The sequence below is a fragment of the Xiphophorus hellerii genome, chromosome 16, assembly GCF_003331165.1.
Source record: "Xiphophorus hellerii strain 12219 chromosome 16, Xiphophorus_hellerii-4.1, whole genome shotgun sequence".
Classification (NCBI taxonomy): domain Eukaryota; kingdom Metazoa; phylum Chordata; class Actinopteri; order Cyprinodontiformes; family Poeciliidae; genus Xiphophorus; species Xiphophorus hellerii.
This window is the reverse complement of record NC_045687.1, coordinates 25,305,883-25,318,373: the sequence shown is the minus strand read 5'-3', so window position 1 is coordinate 25,318,373 and position 12,491 is coordinate 25,305,883. Positions and strand designations below refer to the sequence as shown.

The window sequence follows — 12,491 nt, the reverse complement described above, 5'->3', positions numbered from 1 at the left end:
GAGATCACGCCTTTGTTTTCAGAATGACTTTCAGGAAGAAGTGGAATCCGTTTCACAATCAGCCTGTGAGACAGAAATCAGCGGTTGCCACATGCAGAACAAGATGTTTGTTTTTTTTTCTTCAGATATTCTTGATGTATTGTGAAAATCTCTCGACACCTTGTGATCTGGCCTAAGTTTCAAATCAGTGATGGACTTTAACCAAGGAAAACAACATGGTGTTCGCTGAAATGCCTTGAATTAAACTCCATCAAATTAAATACTTCACACCATGTAAACGAATTCAAGCTTGTTTTCCTAAAAAAATTACACCTGATTTCAAACGTGACTCTGAAGGAAATGTCAATGATCCAACTCATTAATCTGATGTTAGTTTGCTGTTGATGTAGTGATGTTACGGTCTTATTCGTCACCAAACACTCCTCACATGAACACCATCTGCGGATCTCTGCCTCCAGTCCCGTTCTTTTGTAACATGTCGTCATTAACCAAGAGGAAACTTTCTCTCCTGTGATTTAGAGTAAGTTAAATCAGCAATGGGGTTTCAACTGACAATGGGGTTTAAGTAAATGTGTAAAGATATTCTCTATAATTTCGTGCCAGATACAGCAACGAGATGTTTCTCAGTTCGACGTCCTTATATTTATTCTGTCTGCAAATGAATTTCCATTGTAACGTTTAGATCCACAGCTACGACATGTGCCTCTTCCCCGTGGATCTGAAGGAGTTCTCTATATGCATAAACTGAGTTGAAAGCAAAGGTTGTCCATGTTTTATTCGTTTTTGTACATACTTAATCAGTGTGCCCGGCTCCAACTGCAGTGGCTGCGCCGCACATGTTCAACCCGCGCAGAGGAATCCTGTTAAAGGAATGCGATGCAGATATGATTCCAGCTTGTGTACAAGTTACTGCTGCTTCTGACCGGGTCGGAAGAGTCCGATTAATCAGACTGAAGGGAATAACCGAAGCACATATTTGTTGGGTCAAATTATTAGAAGCGTAGCTTTAATATGACAGCTGTCACAATAATAATAATAATAATAATAATAATAATAATAATAATAATAATAATAATAATAATAATAATAATATAACGTTACATTTACATTTGGGGCTGAATGTTTACCCAATGCAGCAGGTAACTTCGCAGCTTGCCTCATAACACAAAACATATTTCGTGAATTAATCACGGTAGTTGTGAACCATATTTGAAAATCTCACACTAACATGGAGCCAAACATGAGACCAAATTATGTTTTGCTCTATATTTCCAATTGTTTTTATTTTTAAACATGGAGCCGTTGGTTTTAATAGATCTCTTGATGGTCAATTGCTGAAAATATGAATAATAAGAACATAAATAAATAATGCTGTCCTAACAAAAAATAAAAAATACCATTTGCGATCTGCTGCAGTGGAAATCCAGACTGATCTATAGGCGTCACAGTAAAATATTCCTGCAAATAAAAGCCGGCGCCTTAATTAGGACGGCGATATTTGTTTCATTTCTTATATTTCAGTTGGATATGATTAAAAAATTGATAGGATTTTCCCCTTCGGGACACTTAAGGCTTGGCAGCTTTCCCTTCTCCTTCACCTCCTCTGCTTCTTTACGCGTCAGCTGTCGTGCACACTTCCTTTCACTATTCCACAAAGAGAAGCAGAGTGACAGACGCAGGAAGTGCTGCCTCTGCCACGCGTCCCACGGCCCACGGTTAAAAAACACGGAGGCTATGTTGTGCAGAGGGAAGCAGAATTCCGGTGCGGATGCTTTGGAGTAGAAGGCACTGCCGGGTGTCGTAAAAAACAGCAAAGAGGAAGAAGGAAAAGAAGGCAAGGGGAGAGAGGGAGAGAGGGGATTCCGCTCGCAGAGAGGCGCAATAAAAGAATATGACGGCAATAAAAGTTTATAGCGTATAAATTTCTGAAGGTTAAGAACTAAACGGCTGTAAAACAAACACGCCGTGAGGAATAAAGGAGCGAGACGAGAAAACCTCCGTAGATAAAAGAAACAGAAAAGTTTCTGAAGCCCCTTGTTCTCTCAAGCTCCCACCGGTTGACAGAGCGGCACAGGACAGAGTCAATGACAAAATGAGAAGAATAGGACATAATGCTGCCGGAATGGAAAACCCTGGACATTCAGGGAAGTAAGCCACAAATTTATGTGTGATGAGAGAGGAAAAAATGAGCCCTGCTGCAGCAGCGGGAGAGCAGGAGAAGCATCCTTCCTTCACTTCCTCCTCTTTTGGTGGTTTTAGTTGTCCACCAGGGTACGGGGTGCTCTCTGCTTGTGTGTGCGTGTGTGTGCGCGCGTGTTTGTTTCTAATACCTTGTGGGGACCATTTTCCTGACATATGCTACGTTGTGGGGACACACTGCTCCTTTTTGGGACTGAAGCCTGGTACCCACAAGGGGAAACGCTGTTTTGGGGTCAGGGGTCAGATTTAGGACTAAGGTGTGCATCGAGTTTTGGTTAGGGTTAGGGTAAGAGTAATGTTTAGGCTGTAGAAATCAATGGAAGTCAATGGAAAGTCCCCGCAAAGATAGCTGCGCAAACATGTGTGTGTGGGGGGTGCGTGTGCGCGTGTGTGTGTGTGTGTTTTTTCTCCTCTCTCGACCGCCTTTTGTCTCCCTCTCTTGCATGCTAACAGCAGGCGCCATTAACTTCCACATCCAAACACATGATTTCTGCAGCCAAAGGAAGCGCTGCTCGTTCAGGCCGGGCCTGGTCCGGAGCTTCTTATCCGGCTTTTAATGGACAGTCTGACCGGGCTGCTCTCATTCACTGAATATACTGACAAAAATAAATAGAGAATCCGGCTGTCAGTGCACCATCTTACCTATTATGCTGTGATTATAATGCATGTGTGCGTGTGAGTGAGTGTGTTCTTGTATTTGTCGTTGTAGAGATTGTGTAGCTGGGTGTTTTCATTGGAGTTAAAGCAAAGGTACGTGCTGTATTCTCTTCAGAATTACTGCCTTTAATTTAACATTTGTCACCCCCCTCACACACACACACACACCGGCCCCAAACACACACATCTAGTATTGTTTTTCTGATATAACTGACATTCTGAGAGGCTGATGCCTGTTTTACACATATATTTTATAAAGATTTATAATTTAGTCTTTTGGGGTGATGTGAAATCTGTTTTTACTATTTCATCTATACCTTGTTTTTGTCATTTATTTACATTTGTAAATCTTATATTGTTAAAAGACAAATCTGCCGTCGTTATGTTTTTCTATCCTCTGCTTTTTAGATGACCAGCAGCAAATGTAGGGCTTCTGATGACATGGCATTAAACAATTAAATTTCACAACGTCTTCTATTGGTCACAGAATTAAATGTAGGCCTATCACATCTATTCTTTCTTACTTTAATTTAGCATTTTTATTTTTATACTGTCCGGTTGCCTGAGTCTGTCCCGGGTAGAAACCAGTTGATGTGAAACCAATATTAGGACGTAGGAGCAGCACTGAGCCACATGGTGGTTTATCCTCTTTATGTCATTGCTACATTCGGCCGCTTGGTGGGGATCTTGCTCCACTGATAAAGTAGTTCTTGATTTCAACGTTAACTTCCTCCCTGAGTTATGCTTGTAGGATCTCTCTTACAAACGGGAAGAACTCAGCCTGATTTTGTTTTCATTGCGATAAAGTTTATTTAATGCTACTTCAGCAGACGTTGTGAGCTCGTCAGCGTTTATATTACAATTTTTGCTTCTCAGCAACCGGAAGCAGTCCCATGTCGTTTCACCCTGTGGAGAGTTTAAAAACATTGGGGCCTCGGATAATAATCCACATGTAACCAGGATCTTCAGACTATGTGGACCTTTAAGTTAGAAAATAACCATACAAAGACTTAATGCACCTTTGCATATTCCTACTATATACTAGTTTGTAAAACAAACAAACAAACAAAAAAAAACAATTGGAAGACAGGCAGCACAGAAGCTTTTTTATATTCAGTCAAATGCATCGAGATTTTTGTTTAGGCTTCACCCAGTGGAGAGATTAGCAACGTGAATAGCGAAATGTCGCTTTGTTGATTCAAATGCAGACGCGTAAATTGACTGACTTTCTAAAGTGTAGCTGTTTGTTGGGTATCGGGAAAAAAAACCCGGATATTCTGTGTTAATGGTCTTACGAAGATAAGGGAAATTGGTAAGTACAACAGTCAGGTAATCTCTGTATGAGGTAAAGTAACTATGTTGTGCACCAAGCCCCCATCTCATTATACAGACAACAGATCTTTCAAGCCAACCCTTTATTGCACTAGTAAAACACGGCGCGGAGGAGTTCCAATAAGATCATATTCTCGGCAATAAATTGAAAACTTACTGCGAAAATTACTTCAGCTGATGAAATGCAACAAAGTCTGTATTTCACGCAGGTGCTGGCATCATTTGTGTTCTCGAGTCTAAGTGTTGTAAGAAGTAAATAATTGAAACATGGTGTAATGACATTTGCTTTTGATGAAACGAGCAAAAACAACAAAACAAAACAAAAAACAGGTTGGAGATAAAATCGCATCTTGGAACCAAATTCATATTCAAAGAATGAAAAAAAAAACAGCCACGATACAGAAACATTGTTTATGACGTCATAAAAGAGTATTAAAAACATCTTTATTAATAATAAAGTTATTTCACGTCGTGGGCTTGGCTGTGTGTGTGTGTGTGTGCGGGGGTGTTCAGGTGAAAGAGGGCTGTTTTTTTGTTTTGTTTTACATTTACATTTTCATAAGATATTCCGTCTCTATTTGTAGCTCTAATCATATTTAGAACTGGGGGCGGAGGTGGAGGTGGATGAGCTGGTGCGAGAAGAAAACGCCACAAGGCGTTTACAGGCTCCGGGTGTCTAAAGGGCGCGTCTTAATCCCCTTCCCTCCCAATTTAGTTTCTCTATTGGAGCGAGGTAAACACAGTGTCACCCCGCTTTACACTATTTTATAGTTTGTTAAAGCGTTTACAGCCACTTTGTCCAAGACTATTATCCTCCCCGGCCCTTCTCACATGTTTATGGAGATCATATTTCTAAAAGTAGTTTCTCCGATCTTCAGAAGCTCGTTTATTTTCTCACCAGTAGCAGCGGTCATGAAAAAGGAAAGCAAAGAAAGCTCCCACAGCTGACTCTAAAACGTCCATTACATTTATAGGCAAGATCTTGTAAAAGCTGCAACCAATTAGGAAGCGCGACTCTTTCCCTCTCTGCTCTGGCTCAGCTCCCCTCTGTCGGTAGGCCGTGCCGACATGTTCGGCCTCCCAGTAACATCGCGCTCCCGTTTCACAATTCAGCGAGATACAGAAGAAAGAGCGACTGTATGTGACCAGTACATAAACCTCCACCTCTATCCACCCATTCACACTCAAAACTATTCTTCTCTGGGTTAGTTGGTGTGAAGTGTACACTTGATGATACGCAGAGGGGGAGAATTCTCCTTTATTTTACCGTTCGCTCCCTGCTCGACGCCGGCAGTTCTTCTTCTGACTAATTGTCTTTCTCTGCCAACCTCTGTATTAAGAGTCAAGTTCCTCCAGTCTAATGATTCAAAAAGGCGCTGATTCGGCGAAGGACAGAAGAGTAAAAGGGTTCAATGTCAAGTTTGGGGCTTCTCTACATTTGCCTAAAAGATGGAGAATTGTTAATAGACGAAAATTAGAAATGACACACATACACACACACACACACGTCCCCACACACACAAGCACACAGACGGATGCCATGGCTGAGGAAAGAACGTGCAGAAGAGGGAGCTAGAGAGAGAGAGAGAGAAACAGAGAGAGAGAGAGAAACAGAGAGAGAGAGAGAAAATATGAAACAAGTCATTTGCAAAGGAGTAAATCACGGAAAGCTGGGTGAGAGCGCGACAGGCTCCCGGTTCCAGCGTTTCCACTGGAATTGTGATTGTGATGCGCAGGAGTCTTTCTTCTCTGCTGCTTCTTCTTGTCTTTGTTCTTCTTTTTCTCTTTCTCCGCCGGATATCCAATGGAACCGTTCTGATTGTTGTACTGTTATTGCAGTTGCTTTGCCTTTTTCCTCGCTATCCCTGCTCTGGCTGCTTCTTGTCGCCGTTGCTCACACTGCAACCAGCTTGTGTGTTGTGGCTGTGAGGGAAAGCTGAAGAGCCCCGGCGGCGGACCCGATTCTCTTTCCCCCATCTTGGTCTGTGTGTGTATGTGTGTGTATGTGTGTGTATGAGTGTGTTGTCGGCGTGTTACTGCCTCTCAGCACCGCACAGAAGCAGGGGGAAACAATAAAAAGAGAAAGAAAAACACACACCAGATAGTCCACTTTGACTGTGCTGAGCCAAACGCACGTTTAAGAATATCCATTACACGAAAGATGAGTTCATATTTTGTAAACTCGCTCTTCTCGAAATATAAAAGTGGAGATTCGTTACGGCCAAACTACTATGAGTGTGGTTTCGCACAGGACCTGGCCGGCAGCCGGCCCACGGTGGTCTATGGACCGGGATCCGGCGCTACCTTCCAGCATACTCCGCAGATCCAGGACTTCTACCACCACAGCGCCTCCTCGCTCCCAAGCAACCCCTACCAGCAGAGTCCGTGCGCGGTCACATGTCACGGCGAGCCGGGGAACTTTTATGGATATGACGCACTGCAACGACAGACGATTTTTGGAACCCAAGACGCCGACTTGGTCCAGTACAGCGACTGCAAGCTCGGGGGCGCGACCGGACTGGGCAACGAGGACGCGGAGGGAACCGAGCAGAGCCCTTCGCCGACACAACTGTTTCCCTGGATGAGGCCACAAGGTGAGAAAACGGCAGTTCCGCTACAATGCCCATGTCTTCATATTTATGGCTTTCTTTTTACTTTAATCAAATAAATAAGCAGAAGAGTTTATTTTCTGAAACTGGGATTTAATATTCCAGGACAAATGGGGCTAGACAGCATGTAAATACATCTGTGTCGAAAGAAAAGGTAAAATTTTCACGTGCAATTGACTTTGGCTACACAAACACTAAGACTAGACATAAGCTCTAAATCAGATAGAAAATAAGAGAATAGATACACAAGATTGTAGAGCAGCAGAGCCGCTTTACAATCCCCGGGTTAGCCTGACTTAGCGATGGTGCGATGGACACCAGATTATATATATATATATATATATATATATATATATATATATATATATATATATATATATATATATATGTTTGTTTTGGGGTTTTGGGGCGACCGCCAAAAGGGGAATGAGAAATTGAATAGTTTCATCTACAGGAGTCTGTTTTGTTTGAACACATATTTCTTAGGCTTCGCCGCTTGTGTGTGTGTTTGTGTGTGTATGTGTGAGAGTGTAAGATTGTCCGGTACTTTGTTATTCGTGCCTTGGCTGTGGTTTGAAGCGTGTCCTCCAGGCGCGAAAAGTCTTTCTAGTTTTTCTACTTGCTTTCTTGTCTTCATCATCTGTGAGGATCAAAAGTTACATTTTCTGCTTGTCCTGGATTCTCACTCATTTATTTTGCATTTGGACTTTCTATTTTGGCCTCCCGTCATTGTGGGTGGTGCTTCTTTACCTCCAAGTCTCATAAATTATATATTTTTGCTCTGATGCAAATTGTCTTTCTTTGCTTCTCTGGTTGTGACGTCTTCCTCCATGTCTGAGCCATAATTACGAAATATTAATATTAATCTAATGGTTGTAGGGATCGTAGGTATTAAATGCGTGCCGTCTTCCAGAGTTTCTGCTTTTCATGATAATAAAAAGTCACATCAATATTCTACAGAACAACAGTTTCATTTCTGGCATGGTGTCGGGGGATATAACGTTTGTCACATAACAATCAGTAACAATTCACTTGTGTGGAACATATGGGAGAATGAATTGAAACTCCACAGATTCACTGCATTTCTGTCTTTGCCAAACGGTGCGCATTCCACGATCGATGTTATAAAATGGCATTGGGCCTCTTCTACACCTCCATCCGCCTCCATTGGAAGGAAATGTGTCCGAGCACGCCCAAGCCCGGGCTTTATTTGGCTTACAACTAGGGAGATAGTCGTTTGGCCCCAAATTATATTTATATTATCGCGTGCTTGTGTGTGTTTGTTTTTAAGTGGTACAAGGTAAAGTTCGTAACTTCGTAAATAAAGTTGGTTGAGTTATTCATTTTAGCTCTAACTCATCAGGCCGTTTTCATTATCAAAATATTTAACCACAGATTAAATGTTTGTAAACTTTGAAAGAAAGTTTCGACGTATTTTAATGTGACAAAAGAAAAGATTTGTAAGAGAACCTGATGTTTGATATGTGGACACATTTTCCCATTAATGCTCATCTCAAAGAAGCATTCATACCTGTCGGTGTTAGAAACGCATATGGTTTTCCATTCCCTTTATTTTGTGGTTGTAAAAAGCTTTTCCTTTTCTTTTGTACCCATTGAAACCGAGCAGCGCCGTCAGAGCAAAAACACAACATTTACATCACATACAAGTCCGCGCACGTTGACAAAGGCATCTTTATTTAAACTCGTGGCTTTTCTGCGAAAAGCAGTTCTGTTATTCCAGATGGAGACACTGTAGAAACGTCCCGAAACATTTAAGATTCTTAAGTTTCAAAGGAGGAGTCGATTAATTGCGGGTGTACTATAAACCTTATTTTGCTATTTAACTGCAAACTTGATATGATCGCTTAGACTAAATAGAGTCTACTTTATAGAACGCTGTTTCTAGATTCAAAGTCAGAGTTCCGTTTTGAAACGTTGTTACGTTGTTACGTTTTGTCTGCACAGGTTCATAGAAATACCCCAAATAACATGGAACTCCACTGATATTAAACTTTAAAGATTCGCAAAGATAAATGCAATCCTTATTTGTCCTCAAACATTTGAATGTTGCCATTTTATATGCGCCGTATTTGTCAAAATATGAAATAGTGACGGTTAAAAAGACTTTTTTTACTTTAAACCTTTTCTAGTAAAATATGTGCATTCTTTTAATATTCCATCGCTTTTTTTTGTAAGATAGTGTCATAAATATATTATCTCACTGTCAGCTTCAGAAATGACTTGTCATATCTTCTAGTCTGTGGTGATGAAGGAAAATAAATGTTATATATTGTCTCTTAGCAGTTAGTTATGCTCCTAGTGGTTTTGGAAAATGTAAAAACAAAGTTTTGATTTAATCTTATTCTTTACCGCAATTTTAATTACACGTAGGTCGTTAAAAGATTCCCTAATTTTCATTTTCGTTTTTTTTGGATGTCATTTTGTCTCCATGCCCAAGTGCGTGTGTGTATGTGTGTGTGAGCGCATGCACCTGTTTTTAAACCCTTTTGACAGATAAGGCTATATTCATTTGATTCTTTGTCGGAATCAGTCATTTATACAAGTGTGACGGATTGCTTCAGTGCATTAGAATTGTTTTTATTTATTTGTTTTAGGACTTTCAGTTGGACTAAAGTCCACTGTCTCTAAGTGAAGCTGCACAACAAAACCATCACAAACTTGTCCAAAATGTTCTTTCTCCTCCTAGAACGTTGGAGACATATTCTATTGAGCACATAACAGACCTGTTATAGTCGATATAAGAAAACGACTATTCCTTAAAAATGCTGTTTATTATATCAAATTAAAAAGTGAGACGAATGCAGGTTTCCTATTATTATTATTTTTTATTAATTCTTCTCTACATGTCTTCCTTCATCTTTCTCTCTCACCTTTCCCCAGTAGCTGCTGGCAGAAGAAGAGGTCGGCAGACCTACAGTCGCTACCAGACTCTGGAGCTGGAGAAAGAGTTCCTGTTCAACCCCTACCTAACCAGGAAACGCCGAATCGAGGTGTCGCACGCATTAGCGTTGACAGAGCGGCAGGTTAAGATCTGGTTCCAGAACCGCAGGATGAAGTGGAAAAAGGAGAACAACAAGGACAAGTTCCCCAGTAGCAAGAGTGAACAGGAGGCGGTGGAACGGGAGAGGAGGGAGAAGGAACTGCGAGAGGCCGGTGGTGGTAGCGGTGGAGGCAGTGGAGAAGGGGATGGAGGAACAGGCACGGGGTCGGGTACGGCGGGGTCTCAGGGCTCCGTCAGTGAGGACTGCTGTGAGAAAACACACAAACAAATGTAAAGAGAGAGGCAGAGAATTTTGAGGGATCGGGGGTGGTTAATCTAAATGGCCAACAAAGGTGATGGTTGAAGTTGGATCAGTGGACTATTTTAACTTTAACAAGGCCAATAAACTACCTGCGCTCTCCGTGATTCGTCAGATGAGGCTCCAGTATTGTAAGAGCGACGAGTTGGAAGGACTGAAGGTCTGATGACTGTCAAAACCACAGGAAAGAGCTATAAAGCAAAAAAAAAAAAAAAAAAAAAAAGCTATAAAGCTGTAAATCGACTTAATTGGATGGCACTTATCATTCGAACTTATCAAATATGTAACTCCCACCCCCAGCCCTCACGAACAAGGTAAAAGAAAGAAGATTAAAGGGTAGCTTCCTTTTTTTGTGGAACAAGTATCGTGAAACATTTCTATATTGTTAGAACTTTATCATTAACAGTTTCATCTTTGGCAGCTGTATAGTTTTTAAGTTAAATATGATGGTGCACTTTTTACTGTAATTCTCACGTCAATGTTCTTGTTATGACTATGATTTATGATAATTATGATGATGATGACGTAGCAATTAATGAAATTTCCAACAACATGAAACTGCCTATTTATGCCGATTTAGTAGGTTGGGTCTCTCATTTTTTACACACTGTCATTTTAGTTCGTTTTTTGACGTAGCCTATGTCAAGGATATTTGTTTTATGTTGTATTCCTATATCGTTTAGGAAAAAGAGCATGCGCACAGTGCAGATGAAAAAAAAGATAAAAATATAGTAAATAAAAATAACAATAAAATTTGTTGAAAAACTGGCTATAAAAATGATTGTTTTCTGGATTGTTCTCTGAGCCAGTGAGGATGATAGTTTAAATAACTTGGTCAAATCTTTAAATGTCTCATTTTGATGTCAACTAGAATTCTCACTGCTTTTTTTTCTCCATTATTCAGCCTGTATAATGATTCTGTATCTAATCTTTAAATCCCAGTCTCATTTCCCTGTCCTTATTTGTTATTTCAGTCCCAATAATCTAAACACATTTTGTTAAATGGCAAAAAGTTAACACTGAACCTAAATCTACTCTAACTATCTCCACCTTTATCGGAGCCCATTCCCACTCAACACACACAAAATCACAATTCATCGAGGCATCATTTAATTAATGGTCTGGTCCCCACCCCCTCTTACACTATTATAGGCCTCTATCAGACCTCTATCATTAAAATGCCTCCCATCCTCATTGCTATGACAACTTGAGGTCAGATGGTTTCCATATGCAAAGATCAAACACATGGAATACAAATATTTATCCGTTGATGGAGAATAATTTTGTACAATTTTGGACTGATACTTTTCACTCATTTCACCAAGCACCAGATATTTGTCTTATCCAATCAGGTTTTGTTATTTATTTATGGTAGCAATACTGTTTTATTTTATAGAGCATAGAGAGAAAGTAATTTGTTTTGCATAATTTCATTGATTTATATTGTCCCCACAAATTTACACAGAAAAGATTTCTATCATGTTCAATATTGTTCAGTGTTTGAAATATTTATGCTGCATGTAAAATTCATATAAAAAGGGTAAAAATCATCCATCCATCCATTTTATGATTCCTGGTTGTTCTGGGTTGTTTTGAGGTGAACTCGCAGCCAATCACAGACCCAACACTGACCTACAAGACTGAATGCCAAATTCATTTATCAGCAGTGAGAAATCTAACCAATAAAACGTTTCAAACAAACATTTCAACTAAAATAGAAAACTATGTTCAGTGGGTCATCGCTGGGTCATGGTAGTGAGTGAGTGACTGCTCACTCCATACCAACTGTATGAAAAGAAATTGTAAATCACCAATTTAAAAATCCCTCCATTGCAAAGTAATATTCAAAAATTAGTTCTCTATTTGCATCTAAAATTATTCAAAAATATTCAACCTAGATACTATTTGCAGGAAACCAAATAGAACAACAACATAAATTACAACTCTGTACTCAAATTTATAAGCAAAATACCAATTTTAATGACTATTATTATCTAGATGATTCATCTAGATAAATCATCTAGCTTTATGCTTTATGACAAAGCTGTGATTGTTAGTATTTGGTAGAACATTCTAATGCTGCTGTAACAATCTGTAAATATGATTTATAGCCAAACCCCTGCTGTTGGTAGAGTGGACAATGACTTGCAGTTAATTTATGTCTTGAGTGTGTGTGCTGTTTTCCGATCCCATCAAACATTTCCAATAGAGACTATACTGCCCACTCTGGTATCTCCCTGTACATCCTCTGAAACCAAGTTCTGTAGGACTTTGAGTTAAACTTGGGATCGTTATCCTGTTCGAAGGTCCAATAAGGCCAAAGAAAAAGCTTCCTGGCAGATGTTGTGACTTTTTCTTCTAGAATTTCCTGATG

At 40.1% G+C, this 12,491-nt stretch overlaps 1 protein-coding gene across 2 annotated transcripts; it reads left to right on the top strand.

Moving 5' to 3' along the window:
* The first annotated feature begins 4,704 nt into the window (after positions 1 to 4,704).
* On the top strand, positions 4,705 to 11,667 carry LOC116734827 (homeobox protein Hox-B8a). 2 transcript variants are annotated; one of them, XM_032586342.1, is made up of 2 exons: positions 4,705 to 6,782; positions 9,699 to 11,667. In XM_032586342.1, exons 1-2 carry the CDS (start codon positions 6,350 to 6,352, stop codon positions 10,091 to 10,093), a joined length of 828 nt encoding a protein of 275 aa, XP_032442233.1. In that variant the 5' UTR covers positions 4,705 to 6,349; the 3' UTR covers positions 10,094 to 11,667. The 2 variants fall into 2 exon arrangements, with proteins under 2 accessions (XP_032442233.1, XP_032442235.1); XM_032586344.1 differs by having other exon boundaries at positions 4,707 to 6,782; positions 9,702 to 11,667.
* The last annotated feature ends 824 nt before the right edge of the window (positions 11,668 to 12,491 follow it).

What these genes read in the sequence shown, in the direction of transcription:
- LOC116734827 (XM_032586342.1), top strand. Translation starts at nt 6,350, where the DNA reads ATGAGTTCATATTTTGTAAACTCGCTCTTCTCGAAATATAAAAGTGGA. An exon ending in TCCCTGGATGAGGCCACAAG is followed by an intron (nt 6,783 to 9,698) that starts GTGAGAAAACGG and finishes ACCTTTCCCCAG; the next exon opens with TAGCTGCTGGCAGAAGAAGA.